The 27,618-nt window shown below is 38.1% G+C and overlaps 1 protein-coding gene across 4 annotated transcripts in view; it reads left to right on the forward strand.

Moving 5' to 3' along the window:
• Positions 1–27,618, forward strand: part of LOC149172872 (mRNA export factor GLE1-like) — a 404,516-nt gene that overhangs the window by 147,963 nt on the left and 228,935 nt on the right. For all 4 annotated transcript variants that reach the window (XM_089424451.1, XM_089424450.1, XM_089424449.1 and 1 more), the window contains one exon: positions 13,275–13,530. In XM_089424451.1, coding sequence (XP_089280577.1) covers positions 13,275–13,530 — 256 coding nt within the window. The remainder of the gene's footprint in view (positions 1–13,274; positions 13,531–27,618) is intronic.

Below are 27,618 nucleotides of genomic sequence, written 5' to 3' on the forward strand. Positions count from 1 at the left end.
ACGCTACCACGTTTTTCAATGCTAAACCGTGGCTCTCATCTGCTCTCTACGCCCTCAAATCCGCCGCCTATCCACATGCGTATTTTTCTCTGCCATCCAACCCTCATTTGCAGCAAACTTTCCTACGCTGTCCCCTCCGTTCAGTCACTCTTACTTCCGTTGCCCCAGAACCCGCGTTCCCTTCTCTCCAAGCTGCCTCACGCAGCTCCTAACTTCCAGCTCCACACTCCACTCTCCTGCTGCTTCATTCCACGCTCCACTTGCAAGCATTCTGCCAGCGAACTCCTTCACGCTGTTGTCTTTTACCCTGCTCACCGTGTCGATTTCCTCCACATACCTGCGTTTTTCCTCAACCTGCAATTCAGTTTCTATCACATGCCCAAACGCTGCAGCCTTCTCCCTCACTATCCTTCCTTCCACGCTGCCATCCCCGCGTGCAGTGTTCAGCTCCCTGCGCAAAGCTTTCCTATTAGCAAACATAAATCCGTTTCTCCCTTGCTGCCCATGCATTTTTCGTTACCCCCTGCTCCTCACGCTATTCCTCTGCGCATACTCCTATCATCCACGCAGCTCCTCATATTGCCCCTTTCATCGAATCCATCCTCAAGCTTTGTTCCACGCATCTCCCATCGCACCTGCCATTCCCTCCTGCCGTCGACCTGCACACCTGCAAAATCACAAGCATAAACAATATTTTGATATGTATGCTATGCGGCTAGTTTTTAGATAGGCGTATGTATAATTTTTTTGGTTTTGTTTGATTCTTTTTTGGTTTAGATTTAGTTAATTTTTTTTAATTTAGGGTTTTTTTAAGTTAGGTGTTTTTAGTTTGATATATTATTATAGTTCAGTTAATGTATTTTCATTGATTTTTTTCTTTAAGGACTTTCAAAATTTCAATTCAGTTTTGTTTATTTATTTATTTTTTATTTATTTCATTGTTTTATTTTCTTCATTGTTATTTATGTAATATGGTTAGGTTTTAGCTTTAGTTATGTTAAGTTTTAGTTTAGATTAAATTTTAATTTTAGTGTTGTTCTATGTTGATTTTAAGTTTATAACCTTATATCATAATAAAAAATAATATATATATATATATATATATATATATATATATATATATATATAAAAAGGCATCTAAAAGTTCTTTTTTAGATTTAGACTTAGTTTAGATTAGATTTTATTTTTATTTAGGATTTTAGTTTTGTTTTATTTTGACTTTGAATTTTATGAAAATATAAAAATATATAAAAGTTAAATTTTTTTGAAAAAATTAACTAAAAAATGAAAATTCATTTTTGGTGTCTTTCTTGAATCTATGTTCCACTTCTCTATAGTTAAATGCGCTTAAATGTTTATTTAAAGATTTGATATATGAAAGTGGTGGCTGGTTAGCATTTAAATTTTGTGGCTACTTAAAGAGCATCGCACATCTATTGAATATCTCGCATTTGGCAAAATTAATCTTTGCTTGGGTTATTTGATGATAAATGGTTGTTTACAAGGTTCGTATTTATGCAACATTTAATAAATAATCATTTAATCATTAACTCCATAAGGCACTTGTACATTAATTTCTAAGATCAATCAGGTGCTAAATTGCCTTGCCGTGTCTCCCAACCCAACTGGTCCACAGTTGGTCTTTCTTTATCCCATAAGGTCTACCCCCCTTAGCCTCGGGAGATGGTTAAATGGAGAGATCGGGGATCAGGGTGACAGCCCTCGGTCTGAGCATTGTCGCGCTGTCCAGACAATCCATGCGACAACATTTTTGGCGCCGTTGCTGGGGACATTTTACTCTCGGCGTTTCAACGACATTTCCTCATCTTTCTTCTCATTTCTCATCTTTTCATTTGAGCTGGCAGAGTCAACATTTTTTTTGGCATCATTTGGATCTTTTCATTGCCTTATCTTTCGTCATATTAGCAACTACTCTTCAGTTCGTTTCTTGTTTGTGTGGCGACTCCATTTCTTTTCATTTATTTTTTCTCAGACAAGAAGCCTCCCTCATATCTGCTTGTTTGTTGCTTTTTGGATCCTAGAATTAGATTCATTGTTCAAGTGGCGACTCCACTTCTTTCATCTCTTGATTTTCTTGAACCAGGATCTCTCTCTATCATCCATTTGGTCTCTCGTTATTCATCATGGATTATTCGTTTAACCCATGTCATTTTACTGATGATCTCCATGATGTTCCGGAAGTGGCCATTTCTAAATTACCTTTGTTCTCAGGTGGTGATTCAGTCGCTGTTAGAAAGCATTTAAGCAAGTTTACTCGTATAATGATCATATATTGTAGACTTCCTCAATATAATCATGAAGATGTCAAAATGCATCTATTTGTCCTTTCTTTAGAGGGCGATGCTTTGAATTGGTTTAATAATTGTCCTGAAGACTCTCACTTCTTTATAAGACATTTTCAATGCTTTTAAAGATAGATACGGTTATCCAGATAGCTCGCCTTGTGCCCCTAAAATTGTGCAACAGAATGAAAGTAATCTTATAAAAGGTCCAGCTATCGATGAAAGATTTCAAGACAATTCTTCATATCAAAATGTGCCATCCACCTGTCCCATTGCAGATCAAATCCAGGATAGTGGAAAAGCAGGGACAAATTGTGACATCAATGAAAAGGAAAATCAGAAGCAAATTATAGAAGAACTAATGCGGCTGGCAAAAAATATGGAGATCAATCAAACTAATTATGCCAATGATGTAAGAACTTTATGCACCCACCTGGAAAAATGTAATAAGGAGATGGAGATCATGAAAATTAAACACTTTAATCATGTAACCGATATACAGAGTCAGCATGCTAAGGAAATTGAGACCATGAAAGCTAATCATGATAGGGAAATTAATTCTATGCAAAACAAGTTATTAACTATGGATGAAGAAATGACTATCATGACATTCGATCATAATAATCAGTTGGCTACCATGCAAGAAAATTATAAGAAAGAGATAAACTCTATGCAGCATTGCTAGATGACCATAAAGGCAAAGGACGATAAAGTAATAAAAGATATGGAAGCTAATCAGATATGTCTTCAGAATAAGTTACTGACCATGGAAGAAGACCATGCCAGGGAAATCAGTGCCATGAAGATTGAACACTTTAGTCAGATGGATGCCATTAAAATACAGGTTTAGAAAATTCAACAGCGGTTAGAGGGTGAAAGAAACCAGGAAACGTCAATAGATCAGGAGTCTCCTTATCTACTGCAACAAGTTCCATCTTATTATGAGGTCCTTTGTTCCATTGAAAAGTGGATAATTGAAGGAGACCTGGATAAAAGGGAAATTAATAATAAGGTTGATGCTCACACGGCTAATCCACCAATCATTGAAGATCAAGTTATAACTCATGGCACGTGTGAGATTGATCCATCATCCTTGACAGGGCAGATGCAGAATGAAGAAAGACATGTCACGCATATCTACATACTTCATCTGAGAGCTTTGAAGCAGAAAGTTCCACGTCATCAGTAATACAACCTGCCACAAAGAAAAAACGCAAAAGAAAGAGAACGAGAAGAAGATTTGATGCATCAGATGGCTGCGAGCAGCTTGATTTTCGGATAGGAAAGAGTCCTACCGTATGTAGAATTGGTCATGGCACATCCAAGAAGCAGCCGACAGATTTGCCTGAAAGTAGGCAAATGCTCAGTATACACTATATTGAACACATCTGATGCCATGGGGCATCCTCTGTATTTCTTACCCTACTCCTTGTTCTTTCAACATTTTCATTTCTGTTTTAGGATTAGATTTACTTTTCATGTTACTAGATAGTTAATAAATGAAGAGCTTATATCTTTCCTGTGCTTAATGTTATATGATGATTTTTTGGATGGACGCTACTTATGTTTTGTTATGTGTTGCGTGGATGTAGATTCTGGATTCTCACATTCTTACAATGTAGCAACGTGTCCCCAAGTAGAGCCAGATGTTGACCACTACGCGTCAACTACCCATAGCAATACACCCCCTTTTTTGCAAAAGGGATAGCGCTTGATCGACGTGTTCGTGCCATTCGACTATCATCATCAACCCGATCATGTTATGTTGTAAGCCTAGTCTGAATGTGTAAATTGTAAATAATCTTAGCAGATCTGAGTCATGTATGTAAATTGCCTAGGCAAACCTAATTTTCTAGTGATAATCTACGTTCTGGAAGGTTTTTTGTCTCACCGATCCATGATCGGCAGAGTTTTCCTTCAGCCTAACCCCAAAGCCGGAATGGATTTTGTCATTAGAATCTTAGGGGAATCCTAGTGTGCTTCGAGTCTATGTAAAAGTAATTTGGAAATAATTCTAACTATTTGGTTAGGTTATTACAAATTTCTTGATCTGCTAGATTATATTTGTGTCGCAGAACTGGGTGGTCTATGAGGGTCTATGTCAAATGGGTTTTCCCCCTTGAGATGTAAAATTGTACAAGTCATGATGTAAAGTGTCTTGAGGGTTAGAAAATGTTTTATCCCCTCATAAGTCCTAGGTCCTAGGTGTTTTTTTTTCAAAGGCTAAGTTCGAGGGTTCAGTAAAAATAATAAAAAAATAAAAATAATAAAAAATAAAAAAATAAAAAAATAACTAAAAAATAAAAAATAAAAAATAAAAAAATAAAATTAAAAAAAATAAATTAAAAAAAAATAAAAATTTGAAAAAAAAAAATAAAAAAAAATAATAATAAGTCAAAGTTTTGAGGAAATAAATGTAATATTTTAATTTTTTAATATATAAAAATGCATTTAAAATTTCGACGGATGAGATTAAAAGAGATTTTGATCCTCATCGACGGTCGAGATCATTTTGACATGGATCACTCGAACTAGCCGTTGGGAAATTTTTCCTTTAAATAGGGTGTCAGGGGTGTTTTCAGATCATTCGATCTTAGAGTCGTGTGCTAAAGAAAGCTCTCTTATAGTCATTTTTTGTGCAATAAAGAAAGACTTTGGGGTTGAAAATATTGCTGGTGTTACTCTTCTGGAAACACTGTAAGATGCTTTATTTTTCTGCATAAATTTAGTTTCAACCATTGATGATAGCTTGATGAAGATTGATTTAGGCACAGGTATCTTGTCTGATCTCTGGGGTTTGAATGATAGTTTAATTTCTGAATAAAATGGCAGGTATCTCCATTTGATCTGAATTTCGCTGTTGTTTTCTCCCTCTATGTTAATGGTTGATTTAAGCTGTGCAGGATATCCTTAATTTTGAGTTTACTGGGCGTTAGGGGAAGTTCTCGGCTGAACCAACCAACTCCCGGATTGCGTTTTCTGAAAGAGCCCAGCCAGTTTTAATCCGGGCTTATCATTAGAATTTTTGTTGCAGATGCATGAAGGGTTTTCTGAAGCACCTCACATTAAGTTTAAAATTCTGAAAATATTTCTGTGGCATAACGATAAATCTGGCTATCTAGAGCCTTCAGTTTGTAAATACTGTAATTATTTAGCTGGTTCTTAGGGTTTCATTTATTTTTTGCATTTTCAGGTTCTGGCTGTTTGTTTTCATTGTTTTCAGGTTGCAGGTTACAGGTTACAGGTTGCAAATCTGAAGGTGAGCTTCAATCTTGAAGCCAGATCTAGGCCCTGGAGGGTAAGATCTGGCCTCAGAACCAGTTCAGTTTTTACAGGTGTACAATTCTGCTGTCCAAGGTCTCATTTTTTCAGGAAAATCTTTCGAAATTAAAAAAAAAAAAGATCGCTATTCCTCCGCCTTCCAACCTGCAAAAATCTCCTACGCTGCCACGTTTTTCAACGCTAAACCGTGGCTCTCATATGCTCTCTACACCCTCAAATCCGCCGCCTACCCACTTGCGTATTTTTCTCTGCCATCCAACCCTCATTTGCAGCAAACTTTCCTACGCTATCCCCTCCATTCAGTCGCTCTTACTTCCGTTGCCCCAGAACCCGCATTCCCTTCTCTCCAAGCTGCCTCACGCAGCTCCTAACTTCCAGCTCCACGCTCCACTCTCCTGCTGCTTCATTCCATGCTCCACCTGCAAGCATTCTGCCAGCAAACTCCTTCACGCTGCTGTCTTTTACCCTGCTCACCTTGTTGATTTCCTCCACATACCTGCGTTTTTCCTCAACCTGCAATTCAGTTTCTATCACACGCCCAAACGCTGCAGCCTTCTCCCTCACTATCCTTCCTTCCACGTTGCCATCTCCGCGTGCAGTATTCAGCTCCCTGCGCAAAGCTTTCTCATCAGCAAAAATAAATCCGTTTCTCCCTTGCTGCCCACGCATTTTTCGTTACCCTCCTGCTCCTCACGCTATTCCTCTGCGCATACTCCTATCATCCACGCAGCTCCTCATATTGCCCCTTTCATTGAATCCATTCCTCAAGCTTCGCTCCACGCATCTCCCATCGCACCTGCCATTCCCTCCCGCCGTCGACCCGCACACCTGCAAAATCACAAGCATAAACAGTATTTTGATATGTATGCTATGCGGCTAGCTTTTAGATAGGCGTATGTATAATTTTTTTGGTTTCGTTTGATTCTTTTTTGGTTTAGATTTAGTTAAATTTTTTTTAATTTAGGGTTTTGTTAAGCTAGGTGTTTTGTTAAGCTATGGGATCATTCTTCGCTCTATCCTCGAGGACTCGAAAGCACCCATGAAGACATTTAGATTGCGTCTAATAATAAGTGAGGGCTTATTTAGAAAGGACTTGTTGAAAAAAGACTCCGAAAAGGGTTTTCTATTTTGAGTAGGACCATATACATTAAGCATGGTAAAAGTACTAGCCAGTTCTTCAGAGAAAATTTCAATGCATAACCACAGAGTAATGCAACATGATTTTAGAAGTTTAAAACATTGGTTGTTCCACCTCACTGCAAGACCCCCTGATTGACCAAAGGAATCTAATCTTTGAAAGTTTCAGCCACTCAAGAGTCTTTCTAGACTGCACAACAACTACACCATCTCCTAGGGTCTCTTGAAGGAAAATAACCTCGAGGGAGTCTATCTTGATAATTTGTTTAAGAACGAGTTGTTTGGGGAGACTCGCCACGCCCCAACAATTGTAAGATATAATTTTCACAATGGCACATCCAACGAGTAACAATTGCTCTAGGGGCCTCTTGAATAAAGGATTGTCTACCAGCGGCCATATCAACCTTGACATGCTCTTTGGCTTTGGTAATGTTGGATTTTCTAACTTGACCCTTAATATCAGGGAAGGTGATTTGAATTTGCCCTAAACCCAAATTAGAGGGTTTATGGAAACAACCTTTTGAGTGGGGATGAAGATTATATGAAGAAGATTTTGGAGAATGCAGTAGGGAAGCCATTAAAACTTTTTCTCCTTAACCTTAATAATTTCTTTTGAACTTTTAGTTGTCTTCTTATGTTTCTTTATTAGATATTTTTATCAAACAAGTATCAAGAGCAAAAACAATAAAGACAATGGACATAAGAAGTAGGTTCCAACCCAAAGCAAAACCCCTCCAAGGGGAAAACCTTGAAAGAATCTCTTCTCTTCTTATAGAATTTGCTTCAAATGAGAAAACCAAGATCCAAACCTTAAGACCAAGCACCAAGTCAACCCTCCAAGCACTAAGTCACCCCTCCAACAAAGTCCTTGTAATAAGCAAAAGTCTTCCAAAGTCAACAAGAGTCAATGTCCTTCAAACTAGCCCTAATCCAACTCTCAACTTTGCAACTGGGATCTGCAACTCTTTGGCCCCTGCAGCAACACAAAAACCCTAATTCACTTCGTACATGTGAGTAGAAAATTCCAAAGTTTAGCCTCTTTCCTTCGCTAGGGGTTCCTCCTTGTCTTCTTGCTTCTTTGCTTTAGATTTCTTCTTGTTTCTATTGCGGATCGAACTTCTTGCTTGAGAGATTGAATTGGTTACTAATGAGGTCGAAGCTGCTTCTATTTATAGGCTTTCCATGAGGTCGAATATCTTTCTTTAGGCCGACTTATCACTAGAAGGGATGACTTGTGCTAGGAGGCTAATTCTTACTTTCTAGACTCAAAATAAATTCTTTTACAAGTTACATATTTCCCAATAGGGTCTTGTACAAATGACATTGAATCTCTCGACTCATGACAATAAATCTTATGACATGAAAAACCCTAGAAGCATGAAGAACATGTTTTACCTAGAAGACCATCAAAATAGAGCATGAAACCCATGCTTGAAAATAATAATTTTTCTTTCTTCTTTTGCTTGTTACATAAGATATACATAATGACATGAGTGTAATTACAATTATGAAGACTATAACTAGTTATGTTTTCGAACAGAGGAATCATCACCTGAGAAGCAAGAGAATGAATTTGTGGGGGTGGTAATAGGTGAGGATAAATCACAATGTGCCAGCGAGAATGTGCATGTGAGGGAGAGAAAAAGGAAACCGACAATGAAAAAGGAGGTACAGATTGAGTTGCAGAACTTCTGTTTGGCCATATGTTTGAGGATGGTAAGATGAACTCATGTTGAGGTAGGTTCCTATATGATTGAAAAATTCCTTCCAGAATTTGCCTTTGAATATGGCGTCTCTATCGCTAACAATGACCTTGGGAAACCCATGTAAATTGTAGACATTCTTGCAAAATATCTCGGTGATTTGTTTTGCAGAGTCTGATTTCCTCATTCCAATGAAGTGTGCATACTTGGTGAGTCTGTCAACTACTACGAGAATTTTGTCCTTACCATTAGACACAGGTGACCCTTCGATAAAGTCCATTTATATTTCCTCCCACTTCTGATTTGGAATGTTTAAGGGGTGGAGAAATCTAGGTGTCATAATGTTCTCATTTTTATTTCTCTGGCATTTATCGCATTCTGCCATATATTTTTAAATATCATTATTCATTCCCTTCTAGAAAAATGATTGGTGTGCATTATAGTAGGTTTTAAAGAAACCTACATGTCCAGCTGACAGTGAGTCATGGGACTCTTTGAGAACGTTGGCATTAAATTTAGAATTTGGACTTAGGTATATTCTCCCCTTGTACCACAAAATATCGTTTTTCCATTCAAATTTTGAATTTTGAGGAGGGTTATTGATTATAACACTTGTTTCTGGATCTTTTGCATACTCACTTTGAATTTCATTAAGCCATTCTGAGAAAACAACTGAAATTGCAAGTAATGATGATTCTTCATCTTTCCTGGACAAAGCATCTGCAACTACGTTGGCTTTTCCTTTCTTATGTAATATATCCATTTCAAAGGCAACAATTTTTTCGATCCATCTTTGTTGTTATGTAGAGAGTGTTTTTTGCTAGAGGAGGTGCTGAACACTATTATGATTCAATAGTATTGAGAATTTACTTACCAAAAGATATTGTTTCCACTTGGCTAATGCGTGCATAATGGCGAGCATTTCCTTGTTGTATGTAGACATGGGATGTTCACGTTTGTTGAGCTTCCAAAGAGAGATATTACTGCCAGATTATTTATCTTTGTCGAGTGAGCCAGTTTGGCACCCAATGTACTCAAGAAAAGCTACATAATAATAAAACCCTCAGAACTGTTGCACCGGTTTTCCCAAGTTGGGTTTTTCCAGGGACGATTGTCCAAAAATAACGGTGTCCTTTGTGTGTTTGTTCATTTCTTTCAGTTGCTGATCTGTAGATGGTTGAGACTGTATTGTGTTTATTTTAGTATTTATATGGTTAAATAGCTTGTTAGTAATTAAACAAGTAGGTGAAATAAACCAGAGAATACAGATAAAATTTCTAATGGGTAATACTTAGAAATTTCAACAGACACGTGGTGGCATATGATTGGTCCCTATAAGCTACAATGGCTTCTGACATCAGTATGACGTGGCAGTACGGAAGGACATGTGGCAGGTTGTTTTGGCGTTTTGAGGGGGCCTAAGGGGACAAATATGGGTGACACGTGTCACCACTCATGAGGTGCCACGTGGAGCGATGACATCATATCGGAGATCGATGTACTGGAGGTTGAGGATGTCGGCACTTTGTAACACTTGATACTTGAAAACGTTCTGATAAGGGGTTTCTGATATTGGGCTGGCACCACGGTCGCAAAGACTCAAAGAACCAAGGGTGCTGAGCACTTAAAGAAGGAAAAATAGCCCCGACAGGAACAAAAATGCTCTAGCAACTCAACGCTAAGTGATAGGTCATGACCCTCGGTGCTATGGTGAGAAATGCGGGAAGGGCTAAGCGGAAGAAGCTCGTCATATTGGATCTTGCCAATCGGAAGATTAGAACACTGTACCATGGTGAAAATTGCGATATGGAATTTCTCCGATTACAAAGAGTTAAAGGCGTATGGGTCGACAACTGCAACATTGAATGCGGGAACAAAGGAGTTGGTCTCAGGAGTAATGTCGACTGCCAAAGATTGCTGGGTCAAGGCAATAAGGACCATGATCCGCATGAAAGAGTGTTGGGTCTGCCTTGAGGTGATACAAGCCATCTCTGTGCTTTGATGCACGTCATCAGTGAGTAAATGGAGGTATGGGACTTAGGAAGCAGTGTGCAGGTCACCTGAGAATTAATTTCTCAGCATGGAGCTCCACATAGTTAGGCAATGAAAGACTACTAGGTCTTCCTCCGTTTCTGCTTTGTGACAAGCAACCGACAGTTGATCGCTCCCAGCTCCAGAGAGTGGGGAATTCAAGCAGTTAAGGCAAAAGCGATAGGTGAACCAACTGAGCAACTAAAGAGGAACATCATGGCAAAGACGTGGCCTGATCAGAGGCCATCATAGGAATGGCAGGGAGATATTTTCCTCAACCATCATTCAATTTTCTTTATGTCTATTATTCTATAATTTTTGCATTTTCAAGAACGAAATCAAATCTGATTGTAATCATTTTGGGCAGAAGAACCTTTGCACGCCGAGACAACTAATCGATTAGACAGCTGGAGCTCATCTTAGATATTTTGTAGTCCCTCTCCTTATAAATAAAGGGAAGAAACACTTAAGAATGGTTCCTAATTTCTGCATTCTAGAGGCCCAAATTCTTGGTTTGCAAGTTCTGAGCTCTGTTTGTAGAGAGTAGTTCCAGTTTGGTTCAATTCGCTTGTTCATAAGGTGCTCGGGCATATACAATTGTTAAATGTAATGGACCGGTGATTTGGATTCCATCTTCAAAGATTAATGAAGCAGTTTGGTTGATTCCAATTGGAGCAATGCGCAATATGTTTTCCCCTTTGTATATCATTTCATGTATGTCTTTCCTCTTTTGAAATTGTGTTATGAAGCTGCCGGTTTCACTCTCTCATGGTTGTATGTATGCTGCTAAGTAGTGAGAAGTACCTGTGTAAACACATATTTACTTGTGTTATTTGATAGCTTGCAGTACCTGTGTAATCACGGATTTACTTGTGTTATTTGATAGCCTACAGTACTTGTATGTAAGCACAGATTTACTTATGCTAATTGGTGACAAATGTATTCATGAGGCATAGAGCTTGAGACCTTAATTCACGCTCCACTTTTTCTGCATTTTCACCTCCTCACTCTTCCATATTTCTGTTGGAGATTGTTGCTTAGGATTCTATGTTATGTCCAACCCTTTGCATCGATTTCCCTCCTTTCTTTCCTCCTGTTCATCTATACTACAATAACAATGTTAAACTATGTATTGTTGTGTGTTGGCCACCCAAAACAATGCATTTCTCTTTGAGATTAGCCATATCTACCAATGTTTATTTTGATCTATGTGTTTGCTTGAGTTTACCTTGGCGAAGGGCTATTGAACCAATTACGTGACATATGGAGTGCAGCAGAAAGCCTTTAGATAATCTTCAAAAGAACTCCTCTCGGATGCCCTAAGCACTGGGCTCTTATCAACCCAGAGGCTGTCTCTAGGAGGCTTCCATATCTTTTGAAAGAAATTGTGTGACAAGAGATAGAAAAACTACAACAGAAGGAATTGCAAGTTATTTGACTCCGCAAATCAAAATCTTCTTTAAAGAGAACTTGCAAATCCCTCGTTTCTGTGGCGAAGAAGCAACACAAATAATCTCAAACAAACCTAGAATCAAGACGAAACACCACAATGAAACACAAAACTCATTTGGGAATGCTTTGAGGATAAAGCATTCTTTAAAGGGCTAGGCAATGTTATTTACAAAATAATAATAAAGATAAGCTATGTAATAATCAAAGAAAATAATAACAATATAATAATAAAAGACAGTAATAACTACATGATTATGAAAAGACATTAATTAATTAAAGTCACAACCTTTCAGAAGAGGCACCCTTGTATGAATATTAATGGAGCCCTCCTTATAAACATTTCATAAATTCATTCATTCTTTCCTAGCCATTTACTACCTAGCAGATTTCCATGCTGTAACAATTTATTATTACGTAGATCTACTGAATAAAAGACACAACTGGGATTTTACCAATTATAACAGCAGAAGCAAAATTAAAGTACCGATCTCACAATCACATGCACACAAAGATTTCTGCTCTTCACATCAGTCCTTCATTCATTAAATGCAGAACTTACAAGGGCTTCCTTCCTGGGATAATGGCCCACCAAGGAAAATATATACAACAATAAACTTGGAACTGATCCAGCTGCTCAAACCCTATATCTGTGCTTTAATCTTGTTTGGCTGATCTGGATCTCCCTTGCTACCCCTTGCAGCTTCTTCGACCCTGCATGCTTATATGGAAGTCCTTCTCCACCCAATTACTAAGAGCTCATTCTCACTGTGTCTTGCGCTCAAGATGCGTTTGTATGCTTTCTCCCTTAGCCTAGCCTTCCTTCTTTTATAAGTTGGAGTTATTGACTGAGTCCACAACCCTAGTCTCCAAAGTGGTTCCCAGTTGAGATTAGATCTCAACATCATTTGAGATCAATGGTTGAGATTCATCTAATAAACTAACACATTTCATTAGATTAACTCACTTTATCTTATAAAAGTTAATTACTTTAATACAATTTAAGTAATTGCTAAGGTTAAGGGTCAATTGGGTGATTTTGACACTCGTAGACACTTAGGCTTGTGTGGAAGTACCTGCCCGAGCTATTCTCATCAATAGAAGGATACCATACACATGAATGTCAACTCCTGGCCAGCCATCTTGCCAGTGACACTCTAACATCTTGTATCATATATTTCTTAATAGAATCAAACTAACTTTCCTGCTTGTCACATTTTCTAAAATTTCTGTTGAGATGGTATTACTGCTGGACTTGGGAAAGTGGGTTTCACTACATGTCTAACATGGAAGATTTTGTTTGTAACTTTGTAATAGGGAATTTAAAGTTATCCAATTTTGAAATGATGCATATGTTTGACCTATGCAGGCTAAACTGAAGGCAGAAATGAAAGCTGCTGCTGAAGCACGTAAAGCAGCTGCAGAAGCAGAGAAAAAGGCTGCTGCAGAAGCAGAAAAAAAGGAAGCTGAAGAATTAGAGAAAAAAGAAGCTGCAGAAGCAGAAAGAAGAGCAGTTTTAGAAGTGGAAAAAAGGACAGCTGCAGAAGCAGAGAGGAAAGCCAAGGGAGAAGAGAAATTCGCTCGGGAATTACAGCAAAAGTCTTCACCTGGGACATTACCCACAGGTCTGATGATTCCTTCGAAAATTGTTGGGTGTGAGGTTAATGTGTCATTTGCTTAGCCTACTTTGTAAGCTGGTTTATGGTTTGCTCCCAGAATAGTTGAGCCTGTTGAAGTTGAATTCTGTTCTTTCTATTTCTCATCTTGTGAAATGGTTCAAGTTTGTACTCATGTTATCCTTTTCTTTGTTCACATATTTGATTATATTGATCACTCTGAATTGACTCAAAATGTGGCTTGATTTTGACATTTTGGAGTGGGGCTGTAATTAAAGGGAGGTGAAATTTTAAGAGCAATTTTTGATCTATATTATTTTCCTTCCTCCATATGTTCATCTTCTTGACATTTTTGAAATGAACATACATTACATTATATTAATGCTATGCTGCACTGATTTTTGGGATGGCTAAATATGGGGATGAGGGGATATATATATATATATATATAGAGAGAGAGAGAGAGAGAGAGAGAGAGAGAGAGAGTAATTTTTTTTTTAAATTTAGATTTCACCACAAACATTTCTATTTGCTTCAAGCTTCTAAGCATAATAGGCTATACTATATGGCTTTAAGCATGGCACTTATGCTGACCAATTCTGTAAAAGCTCAGGTAATTAAAAACAATGTTGCATGACTCGTGCTAGACAAATACTTTGCTGGCATATCACTCGCCGACTCTGGAAAGCTTAGGAACAGACTTGGGAAAGACTTGGCAAATAGAAAAAAACTAAAAAATACCTCTTTTTTTGCATGAAAGATAAATTAATGGCATTTCCAACACATACAAGCTATAAAACCATCGTTTACACAAGAATTCATAACATCATCTCATAAAATATGATCATATAACATAACACAATTGAGATTTGTATTCAAAATTTTTAAAAGCAAACTGAAAAATGATTTCATAAACAAAATCACATATGGTAGCAACTTGCAAGTTCTCCATGAATCATAACATAATTAGAAAACAAAAAATAGACAATGTTTCTCTGTGCAATGTCATGTCTCATGCATCAACACGAGGACACCTACAATAAGCGCTTGAGGGGCTAGTGCCAACATCAGTGGGCTCAAACAACAACTATGAGGTAGGTGTGTTTCGAGTTTCCATTTGAGAAAATGGCAGACCAGAGGGATCTTAAGTCTCGTCATCAAGGCAACTCAAATCATCAATAGGCAACTCCTCCACAACCCATTCAGACTCCATATCAATGTCATCCATTACAATTGGATCTAAATCCTTTGGGTGCATTTGTTTAGTGAGCAACCAAAGGTTGTAACAGATGTAGACCAGCTTCTGCAACTGCTCATGCTCCAACCTGTTACGCTTTTTGCTATGGATGTGCTCAAACATTGACCAATTGCGCTCACATCTTGAAGCGCTGCAAGGCTGGCTTAGAACTCTGATTGCAAATTCTTGCAATTTTGGTGCCTCAGTGCCACAATCTTTCCACCAATTAGCTGTAAAAAACAAAAAAATAATTTAGAGTGTTGCAAATTGCGATGCAAAACTTAAAGAATTTACAGAATTTAAAAATTGAATCTTACATGCCATTTTCTTGTCCTTGAGCCATATGGTTGAGCTAAATCCAAACATGCCAGATGCTTCCTTGTACATGTGTCGTTGCACACTGATTTTGTCTTGAATTTCTTGGCTCGGGAACATTCTCTGAATGCATATCATGACACCTCTCATCACTTCGGGTTCTTTTTGAATATTATACTCCTCATTATAGAATATGCTTAGATTTAGATATGCTCGTGCTGCATGCAATGGCGAATGTAGTTGCTTGTCCCATCTAGAATCAATAATTTCTCATATAGGGAGATATTTAGATGAATCCCCCCTATAAAAAACCTTGATGGCCTCTTTTGCCCTATCCAACCCTCATGAATGTAGCCCATTGGAGGATTGTCTCCATCCATGATTCTCAAGACTTTCACAAGGGGCTTGGTTAGGCTAACAATCTCAGTGACTTTCTCCCCCAAGTCCTCTTTGAAGAGATTAAATTTGTTTAAAAGTGATTGTTAATTGAAGAAAGAATTGGGCTAAGTGATTGTACTAGGCATAGAACAATAGAAAATTAACACTGCTGCTCCTTTTGACCTCGGCTTATGTGCCCTTCTCTGCAATTCTTGGCCCTTTGTTAGGGTTTGACTGTAACTATAGTTACAGTGAAGTGAAAACTTCTAGATGCGCAGAGAAATATATATAAATATTTATTAATTATTAATTGACAGATGATGATTGTTTACAGTGGGGGTTCCTGGCTTATATATCGCCATGGGCACCCTTTGGGGAAAGGGCATGATCTTATGATTGTGCCCTTTCGTCTAATTAACCTAAAATTAAATAATAAACCTAAAATTAAATACTAACTAATTTTTTACATAACATTGCCTTCCTCTCGAAAGAATGCTTTGTCCTCAAAGCATACGTAACGATGGATGTTGTTGACAAAATGATTCATTCTCCCAAGAAGCGTCTTCTTCGGGTAAGTCCTTCCACTTGATCAGATATTCCAAGATGATCAAGGTCCCACACTTTAAAAGGTCTTTGATTAATCTCTCAATTTCCGTTTTTTGGTGATGTGGATATCGGTATGGCTTGATGTTGATGGGATCTGACCCTGCCTTGACTTCTATTGTATGCTCAATTTCCCTATTAGGTGGCATTTTCATAGGTAGGTCTTGAAATACTTTTTCATGCTTCTGAATTAGATCTTGTATCTCTGGTGACTCTTCATTGGTCATATTTGCAGATAACATTTCTAATTGGTGGCATTGTACTACATAAGCATGTGCTCCTGTTCGACTCATCTTCATCATCTGAGATGATGATACAATTTGATTCTCTGGTGCTTGGAATCCGTGTAATTTGTACTTATGACCTCCCCATTTGAATTTTATAAATTGTACTTGATGGTTGGCGGCATAAGGACCCAAGGTTCGTAGCCTTTGGATACCTAAGGATACATCTACTCCTCCTATTGGTACTGTGAAGAACGGAGACTCTAAATTAAAGTCTTGAATCTGCAATTTGACCTTATGGCATTTCCCCACCTTTTCAATCTTCTTACCATTAGCTACCATCACTTTCATGTTTGGTAAGGGAAATGAAAAAATATCGAGTCTCTTTGCCACGGTTGCATCTAAAAAATTGTGTGTGCTACCAGAGTCCATGAGAACCACTACGTTGTTCTTCTTTATGTGTCCTTTTAACTTTAAGGTTTGAGGTTGTGATATACCTGTCATAGCTGATAATGACACTTGCGAAATACTTGTCATCTAATCCTGGTGAGAATTCTGGGGCATCTTCTGTTTCTTCTATGTGAGAATCTTCACTGTTTGAATCCTTGGTTGCTTCACAATTATATAGGTTCTTTGGTTCTTTTCCTTTAGCACATCTATGTTTGGGGTCCCACTTCTCACCACAATGTTTGCATTTACCCTCTTTTATCCTTTGTGTTTCCACATTAGATTTTTCATCTTCACGACGATGTGGTGGAACATATCTTGTATTGTTTGAGTCCACATACTGGGGTACTCTTTGTCTTGAATATGTTTTTTCCGATTTTGACCAAAATATTTGTTCGAATTTCTTTTCGGCTGTTTTTGCTTTTCGTCTTGCTACTTCTATTGATGTAATGTCATGCATCTCAAGTTCTACTTGTAAATGGGTTTTGAGTCCCGAGACGTATGATTGAATTAGACGAGATTCTGATAACCCAGGTACTTGTGTTACTAAGGTCTCCCATTCTTGAGTGTATTCGTCCACACTTCCTTTTTGTCGTAATTTGATGAGTTTTGAAAAGAACTCTTCTTCCTTTACACCTTGGAATCTTTTAAAGAATGCATCCTTAAATTTTCTCCAACTAATGACGTGTGTTGTCTTTTTCCACCACATATACCAATTATATGCTTCCCCTTCCATTTTCATGGATGCGTGCCTGAGCTTTTCGTCATCATCATTGATGTCATATATCTCAAAGTATTCTTCTGCTTTATTTATCCATGCAACATTGTTTTTTTCGTTTCCATCGAATTTAGGCATCTCGACTTTTGCCCTTCGCTGGTATGTCGCTAATGGTTGAGCGAAAAAGGGGTGTTGATTGGTAAAGGTATCCCAGAGTTGCTTGTTTGTAAGAGTCGCATTACTCATTTCTTGGTGGGGTGTCGCTGATTTTTTTGGGGATTCAGCTTTTTCATGAGAGTCTGTTGATTTCGTTGAATTTGATGAGTTGTGCTCTTGATTTTCTTCATCTTCTTGTAGTAGTTGTGCGGTTGTATAATTCATCTTTTTACACAGAAGTTTCAGCAATGTTAAGGTCTCTTTGAGATCTACTTCTGTTTGGACACGGTGATTTTCCATCTTTATTTCTATTCGATTTGTCGTATCCTGAAGACTTTTGATATCGTCAGCCTGCCCCTTAAGCTTGATCTGGAAATCATCTAATCTTTTATTGACCTCATCGTTGTTGTTATTTATCTTATGCTCCGCGTCAACCAATTTTTTTTGGAAATCCGCCATTGTCATTGTCGACATTGAGCGAGTTTGTGGGGGCATGTATTTATCTGCCAGCTTAAAATTTAATTTTTATTTTTATTTATTTTATTTTTTATTTTTATTTATTTTTACTTTTTATTTATTTATTTGATTAAAAAATTAATTAATTAAATTCACGTTATATATATATAAATTATAATTAGATTAAGTTATGTAATATATATAACTTATATATATATAAATTAATGATATAAATATATATTATATATAACTATCCGGAACAGTCACGTTGACTGATGGAAACTTTTGACGGTTCAAAAAAAAATTAGCGAATATCACCGCCGTTTTAACGATGACTGCGGATTTGTGTGGAGCTGATAAGGAAATGCAAGAACAGGGAGGTGGACGTGGTGTGCGGCTGGACCGCATATGCTCAAGATTATAGACCTCCCGTGGATGCAAGAGGCTCACAAGACTACAGACCTCCCGTGGGTGGAAGAGGCCCTCTGGACTACAAAGGCCCTCTGGACTACAAGCCACTGATGGATGCAAGAGGTGCACAATACTACAGGCCACCGATGCAGCGTGTGGTCATCGGGTAATCTGCGGGTAGCAGCGGGATGGAAGGAGGACGTGTGACAGTTTCAACAGTGGTCGAAATCGGTGGACAACGAGTCAAGGAACGGCGGAAAGCATCAGACAGGGTGTCGGTAGTGAGTATGGCAGCGGAAGGTAAGTACAGTGATAGCAGTGGACAGAATAGTGATACGTACAGTGACAGCAGTGGGTGGATGCGTGAAACCAGCACAGGTGAGAGGATTCGACCGCTCCGATACCAATGAAGTGAAAACTTCTAGATGCGCAGAGAAATATATATATATATATATATAAAATATTTATTAATTACTAATTGACAGATGATGATTGTTTACAGTGGGGGTTCTTGGCTTATATATCACCATGGGCACCCTTTGAGGAAAGGGCATGATCTTATGATCGTGCCCTTTCGTCTAATTAACCTAAAATTAAATAATAAATCTAAAATTAAATACCAACTAATTTTTTACATAACATACAGCCCCACAAACTCGGCCTTCAGCAACAGTCCTCCTTTATTAGCTGTCCTTGCCTTTGTACAGTTCACTGTTTGGCCTTTTTGGTACTCAAAGAGACCACCTATAGGAATGTACTGCACTAAAGCATACAAAGCAAATATTCTGACCTGTTTCTAGAGAAGCTCTCTGCCCAAAACATGCGGCTGCCCTTCCTCTACAACTCATCTTCTTCGCTGGCCTTTAGGACACTTTTCCACGCACTGTCCTAGCCTTTTGACCTCCCAAAAGGAAACCTACAACAGTGCAAATGTCATCCCAAAGACACAAAGTATATGGACCTGTTCTTGAGGATTTAGCCCTCTAATTTGGCATAGAACTGCCTCAAAAGATGTCTCCTCTATGCTGGTTGTAACTCCATAAACTCGACTTGCTGTCACAAGGTTATTGGACCCAGAATAGTCCAATATCTCTCCTCTTGATCTGCGGCTGCGTCAGAGGTATCTTCTTTTGATGTTTTTGCTGCTTGGATGTGCTGGTCTTTATTCTGTTCTATAGCTCTGAGACCATGTAGAAAATCCACGAAAATATGCAACTCCTAATATGAACAATCTGAAAACTAATTTCTTTTCATATAGACACATAATTTCTCTACTTATTTTGCGGTAGAATAGGAACAAAAATAAATACACAATCATGCAATCCAACAACACAATTTTTCTAGGGAACCCAATTGGGAAAACCCTCTGCTTGATTGAGAATCTTATTGAAGAAGAATGAGCAATAGACTTCTTACAATAAAATATTGTTTCAATAAAGAATACAATGATCTTCCTGCTTGAACTAAGCTCTGAAATCTTTGCACAAATCCTAGGAAATAAGCCCCTATTTCCTAGCGCATGGGATGATCCTATTTCTTAGGAATTAGCCCCTATTTCCTAGCTCATTCCAAATGCAATTCTTCCTTATTCAATACTTGCACAAGCTCCTCTTTTTCTTGTCATTGTTACAAGCTCACGCACGATACTTGTGCTCAGGAAGAATGATAACTCTTCCTTTTAAGCAATTCAAATGGCTAAAATTGGCAAGTCAATATTTTAGGAATTAAATTGGTGATTGAGTTATCAATTGAGTTGAAGTGGCTCATGCAACTCGTCCCAAGTCTCGATCTAGAATTAGATACTTGTCACTCGTCTTTTTCCAAGTTAACTCACACTAGAAGACAATGAACTCAACCTTTGACTTTTGCACATTAGTTAACTACTTCATAACTCCTCCTAATTTGTAATGATTCATCCTAAATCATAGGAATTCGACCTAACTTATAGGAATTGGTTCTTAACTTATAGGAATTGATTCCTAACTTATAGGAACTTGAGCATGCTAAGGAAGAACTCGTTGAGGTCCCTTTGATCAAGGCACAAATCAAGGAACCCTTTCTCGCTATCATTTTCAACAATAGGACTAATGCACTATTTTCTAGGATTGGAGGTTTGGCAGGAGGTTGGGCATATTTTCTTGGATAGGGAAAGTATGCGGTGGACATATTGAGGAGATTTCGTTTAGAGGACTGTAGGCCCATGGCCATGCCTATGATTAGCATCTAGAAGAAGCTACATGCTTCTGATTCTGAGTTGGTAGATCGCACTTTATATCGTTGGTTGATTGGTTCATTGACTTATTTGGTCAATACTAGACTAGATATTTGTTTCACAGTCAATACATTGAGTCAGTGTTGTTGGAAGAATTTGTCATTGATGTCAAAGGGTGAATGGACCAATATTTGTTTGATGATTTGCATGCAATGAATTTGGATGCAAGGATACTCTAGATTGGTAGACCTTGTTAAGCCATTTCGTTTGGTAGGTGGCATGCCTTGTGGGTCCTATTGGTTGGAGAGATATTATTTTTTGAAGTTTGATGTCTGAAAGATGGGTTTAGCACATTTGCCCCAAAAGCTTATGACCTTATCACTTCATTGTAGCCCCTAAAATAAGGTCAAATATGTGACTTGAATTAGCCCAAACTCATCAACCTTGAAAGGAGATTATATGAAAGGCAAAATTTGATTTTTTAAGTGTCCTACACCTCCTCTAAAACAAGTTGGTTCATTTACATCAAGTCAGTTTCAATACAGTCATGTCTTTTCATAAAGAATATCATTATTTTGCTCAAGTCTACCCTAGTTAAGGGCTCCTCCAAAACACAGATGTATATAGCCCTAGCTGTGGTCAAATGGAGGCAAGTAATTCGACCAATCTGAGGTAAAAAGAGTAGTAGTCTGGCGCAATCCAAGGAAGAAATCTGTGGCTTGAGCTTCGTTGAATATCTGTGAAGGAGGCCAGAATTCAAGAAAGTTTCTTTTATCCTTCATATATATATATTTTGTGATGGTTTTCTATGCACACTTCACTGGTTCTGAGGACTAAATTCAACCTTCTTCTAACGGCTGTTCTGTAGCAACCTTGACCCTTTTTGGGCAAGATTCTAAGGCCTAATTCAAGCTGTTTGAGGCATATTTGGCCCTGTCCTAGGGCAACCCTCTGAGGCAGTTCTTCTGAAGTTGTATTCGCACTATTTTAGGCCCTCCTGAGACCCATTAGGAGGTTAAATTTACACCTGCTCCTGAGGTCTATTTGCATTGTTTTGAGGCTTGCCTATTGGCATTCTTGAGGTCTGTTTGAAGTCTATCCTGGCCAGCATGCAAGTCCGAATTTGAGGTTGTTGAGCCAGACGTGAACTGTGGACAGATTCGAATCTTTGACAGTTGGAAGTTAGGGTCCGAATTTGATGATGAGGCTGATCTAGATTTCCTAAAGCAGATTGAGGAGTTGAGTTGAGGATATTTGAGATGTAAGTTAGGGCTGTCCTAACTATTGAATGAGGCATGTCCAAGCAGTCAATTTAGACCTTGACAACAAAAAGTTGTGGCAGACCTTTGATGATCTGAAGCAAACTTTGATGTGTGATTTGTTGCAGACTTTTGAGGTGGTTCCGAAGCAGACTTTGACTACATCCTTGTGGAAGTTTGGAAAGTTGCCTTCAAGAAATATGAAGTGTATCTTGAAGTCATTCTTGGAATCATTCTTAAGTAGGCATTGAAGGCATTCTTGAGCAGGCCTTGAAATCATTCTTGGAGCAACTGTTTGGGGGTATGAACTAGATTTAATTTGTTGCATTAGAGGACAAAATTACTGTGGAAAACTTATTGGAGCAATTCTGGATGTTGAATATGTTCAGGCAGAGATAACAATGGTTTTATCTTGTTGTATTTAGGTCATTGTCCCTGGTTTGGGAGCCCAAGAGCTTTGATTTATTTTTTATTATAAAGGGTGGTGGTAGGGAAGGAAGTTGTAGCTTACTTCAGGAGGTTGTCGCCTCCTTCCACTAGGAGCTGGTAAATCTTGGGGTTGTAGCCCCTCTAGTTGTAATTGGTAAATAGGGAAATTGTAGCTTCCCTTGTAATATATATATATTGTGTTCCTTTGATGTGATGTTATTGGTTAATGCCTTTGATACTAAATTGTAAGGAATAGAGAAATACTGGTTCACCCCCCCTATGAGTATTTCCATGAAGTTCATGGTGGAGTGTAGGAGGGTGCATTGGGTGAATGCGAAACAAGTTTTGCGATACCTACAAGGCATAGTGGATTATGGATTAGACTATACCCAAATTCCAAGGGGATGGAGCTAGGTTGACTGGTTACACAGACTCAGATTGGGCAAGCAATGCTAGTGACATGAAGACTACATCATAATGTTGTTTCATGTTGGGTTTGACAGTAGTGTCGTGGTCCAACAGGAGATAGATATCAATGGCATTGAGTTCTCAAAGGCGGAGTATATGGTAGCTAGTTAGGCTAGTTGTGAGGCCATTTGGCTTCGAAAGATGTTATATGGCTTGTTGTCGCGCAGATTGGCACGACAACGCTCGGACCGGGGGCTGTCACTCTGATCCCCGATCCCTCCGTTTAAGCCTGTCTCCCGCGGCTAAGGGGGGTAGACCCTGTGAGATGATGTGACCAACTGTCGACCAGTTGGTTGGGAGACACGAGACACGATGTAAAAAAGCACGCGATGATTTGGTTAATTTAGCAGACCAGTGCCTTGTGGAGTTAATGTTTAAATGATTACTTTTTAAATGATATAGAAACATGGACCATGAACAGCAACCATCTATCATCAGCTAAATCTTTTTTTTTTTTTTTTTAATTTTTCAATAAAAAATGATAATTTAAAAAAAATCTAAAAGATTTAAAATTTAAAACTAAATTAATTTTAAAGCTAAACTATATAAAAAAAATAAAACTAAGTCTAAAATCTAAGGAAATACCTTTTTTTTTTTTTTATTGCTATTTCTTTTTCATAAATAAAAAATCTAATCTAAAAGAAACTAAATTATAAAAAAACTAAACAAGAACTACGATTTAAAATCTAACAAAATCTAACTATACAAAAATACATACATATCATAAACTTAAGACTGGAATTTAAAATTTAGATCGTGGCTTATATTCAAAACTAAATCAAAAGGAACTAAAATGAATATACGACAAAAAAACTAACCTACGCTTACGCCCAAACATTTACGCAAATGTGTAACACCATTCACCATGCGTATTGTCAAATTTGATATAGCACTACGTTTCGACAGCGTAAAGGAAAATGCGTAGGACGAGATCTTCAATGGCAGCGATGGACAGAAGGGAAATCACCTGAAACGCGAAATTTTTACCTGTTGCCGCTCCTGCGTGAGAACGAGTGGGCTTGAAGCTGATGGCGGAGCGTGTTCTGATTTGGCACCCACGTTGAAAAACCCACTATTCGTTTGAGCGCTGAACGATTGCCACAATCGTTTCCGATTTTACGCCGAGAACTAAGCAACGTCCCTTCTTTGGTTTTCTTGATACCAACCGGATGGCAGGATGACGGTTAATGATAATCGTTCGAGGGTTTGAGGTTTCCAGTGGAATTCGATATCTCTGTGTATTTGCAGGTGTATTGACAGAGGGACGGATTTTGTGCTTCTGCAACCACGCTGAACGCTGGGCAATTTTTTTTTTTTGACTGAGATAAGATCTAGCATTTGCCGAATCAAGGAAACCGTTTTGCAGGAGCTTTCCCCTGATGTCTATACATAAAAATGCTTCGTTGTTTTTCAAATGGTCATGCTGCGGTGGCGTGTATGAACAGAACGACATCCAGAAATGGTATCCACGATTTGGCTGCGGTGATGAGTCTTAAAAAAAAAATAATCGTGAAACCGGCTCAAGCAGTAAACAACAGAAAAAATCCAACGCATTTAGAGAAGACGCAAAGAAGGGACACAGAACTTTTCAGATGCCTTAAACTCATGAATATACCCAACGAAACCAGATTCTGAGCGTGAGCATGTTGAAGACTGTTTCGAAATTTACCTGGCCCGAAAAGACTGAGTGCACGCAGAGAAACGAAGGCAGAACGTGAATCGATTTTACCTGGTACAGATATATGTCGATAACGCTGATATGCAGTGATTCGATGGCGGCTTTGCTATTTCTTTAACTGGCCTGCTACACCGACGGAAACGATATCTACTCACATTTTGCTCACCTGACAATGCATTAACAGTGACAGCAGTCCTGCAATTTCAAAAAAAAGACAAAACCCTAATGAAAACTGAATAAAAAAAATTTGAAAACCCTTAAAAAAAATGAAACCCTAAGCTTAATAATTTACAGATTCGGCCTCTGAAATGCCAGATTTAACAATAAGAGCAGAAATACTTTCAGAATATCAGAAATTTTGAACTTCACTGTGAACAGAAAGAACAATCTCTCAATGTAAAACAGAAAATAAACTTTAACAGATTAACCCAGGGAACAATCAGCTGGGCTCTGCACAGAAAGTGCTTGCGGGAGTTGGCTGGTTCAGCCGAGAACTTCCCCGAACGCCCACAAAATTTCCTTCAAAAAATGTCTTCCTGCACATCTCAAGCAACCATCAGCAAAGAGAGAGAGAAAACTGCTAGATCTCAGGAAATAATGGAGATACCTGCCATTATTTCAGAAACCCTAGCAGCCCTCAAACCCTAGCAGGTGAACAAGATACCTGTGCTCACACTACTCTAAAAACAAGCTATGATTAATGGCTGAAAACTGAAATATGCAGAAAATTAAAGATCTCACAGCAATTCCAGAGAGCAACACCAACACGATTTGGACCCCAAAGTCTTTTTATTAACCAGAAAATCAGATTACAAGAGAGCTTTTTCAGTACAGACTCACAGATCCGATGACTTGAAATGACCCCCTAAGACCCTATATAAAGGAAATGATCCTAACGGCTAGTTCAAGTGATCCATGTAGAAATGATCTCGACCGTTGATGAGGATCAAGACACCTCTTGATCTCATCCGTCGATTTATTAACTTAAAATATTATTATTTCATTAGTTAGGGTTTTTGCTTGATTTTTTAATTCATTTTAAACTGGATCACTGAACTAAACCTTCGGAAACATCACCTAGGACCTAGGACTTAGGACTCATGAGGGGATTTAAAACATTTCTCGACCCTCAGGACACATTACATCATGACTTTTACAAAATTACATCTTAAGGGACAAACCCATTTAATACAGACCCTCACAAAACACCCAGCTCTGCGACACAACGATAATCTAGCAGATCAACACACTAGGATTCTCCTAAAGTTCTAATGACAAAATCAATCCCGGCTTTGGGGTCAGGTTTGAAGGAAAACTCTGCCGATCCGTGGATCGGTGAGACAAAAAACCTTCCGGGACGTAGATTATCATCAGAAAGTTAGGTCCACCTAGGCAAATTACATACATGACTTCATGTCTGCTAAGATTATTTACAGTTAATACATGCAGACTGGGTTTACAATCAAAAAGATCAAACTGCTGATGATGGCAGGATGGCACGGACATGCTGATCAGGTGCTGCTTCTTTCTGTCAAGAAAAACGGGGTGCACTGCATGGGTAGTTGACCAGTAGGGGTCAACATGGCTTATTTGGCAGCAACTGAGACCAACAATGATCTACTACGATAATCAGAGTTGTATTAAACTCTCGCAGAATCCAATATTTCATGACAGGTCAAAGCATATTGACATCAAATACCACTTCATTTGGGATTATGTTAAGAGAGGAGCAATGAAACTAGAGTACATAACCACCACTGATGAGCAAGTTGCAGACATCTCATAAAGTCCTTGTCAAGGGGCAAGCATGTCTACTTTAGGGACAAGATGGGAATGGGGAGAAACAACATCCTTAGTAGGAGAGAGTGTTGAGAAATGGTTCCAAGGAGGTGTTTCCTAGTGCTTTGTGCCTAGCCTAGGAAAAGTGGAAAAGTGAACCCCTTGAGAAAAAGTGACATTATGAGTTTATTAAAGTCTTGCAATTTATTAGTTACTTTATGAGATTACAAAAGTACATTTTACTTTTTATTATTAAAGTTACTTTATGAGAAAAGTTACTTTGTGTTATAATGTACATGGTACACTTTTAAGTTAATAAAGTGACTAGGAGGGTCAATTAATGAAAAGGGGGACTTGAGGGGGTCAATGTGAGATTAGATCTCCACCCTTGATCAAAAGAGGGTAAGATCTAATCTCAACCCTCGATCTCAGGGATGGGTCTTTCTCTTCATTAAGAGAATAAAAAGGGGGAAAAGACACTTTTCATGTGATGCGAACAAAGTTCGTTCTAAAGGTTAAATACTCCAAAAGACTTGGAATATGTAGATCTCCATTGAAGATACAAGGATATATATTAAAATGTATGAGTAATAATGATGATACAAATGAGAGTGAGAGGCCTACTTATATACTAGGCAGGTGCCATTTCATGGAGTGTCATGTCCCATTTAGACATGCCTCTTCAACCTAATTACTAGTTAACTAATCATTATTACAATTATCATCATTATTTACATTTAGTATATTTTATTCATAACATTGCCTTCCTTTTCAAAAAGCTTTGTCCTCAAAGCTTGTTGATGAAAAGGCTTGATCTCTTTTTCTATTTTGAATGTCTTCTTGTCTCGAAACTATCATCTTCGTTGATATAAGTTGATATGATCCTCTAAGTGACAAAGAAAACTGTTGCACTAAGAAGGGATCAGACCATACTAGATTAATCTTCTGTGGAATTTTTCGGTGACTGGAAACTTGTGATTAATTGCTATCACATGAGTGGATTGCACTGACATTAGTATTCTTCGGAACATTAGTTTGTTGTTTCTATTCTAAATACATAGCTTGATTGAGTTGTCTATTCTCATGATTCAAATGTCAATAAGGAATTCTAGTGATTTGATTTTCCCTTATCTTGTTTGTGTCGTTTTCTTGATTTATTTGAAGTACTTGATTTCCTTTAGCTATGGAAGTTGAATGGTTAATTTCTGGATCTTCACTTGAATCTTTTGTTGCTGGAACTGCAACTTCTAAGTACATCTTTACTTCAACTAGTTTGTCCTCTTCTTGAGTTGTGTTATTGATTGGATCGGTATTTGTTATCTTTTCG

This window comes from Pinus tabuliformis, chromosome 4_2, assembly GCF_031772625.1.
Source record: "Pinus tabuliformis cultivar Carrire ecotype Pingquan chromosome 4_2, CPIR1, whole genome shotgun sequence".
NCBI lineage: Eukaryota > Viridiplantae > Streptophyta > Pinopsida > Pinales > Pinaceae > Pinus > Pinus tabuliformis.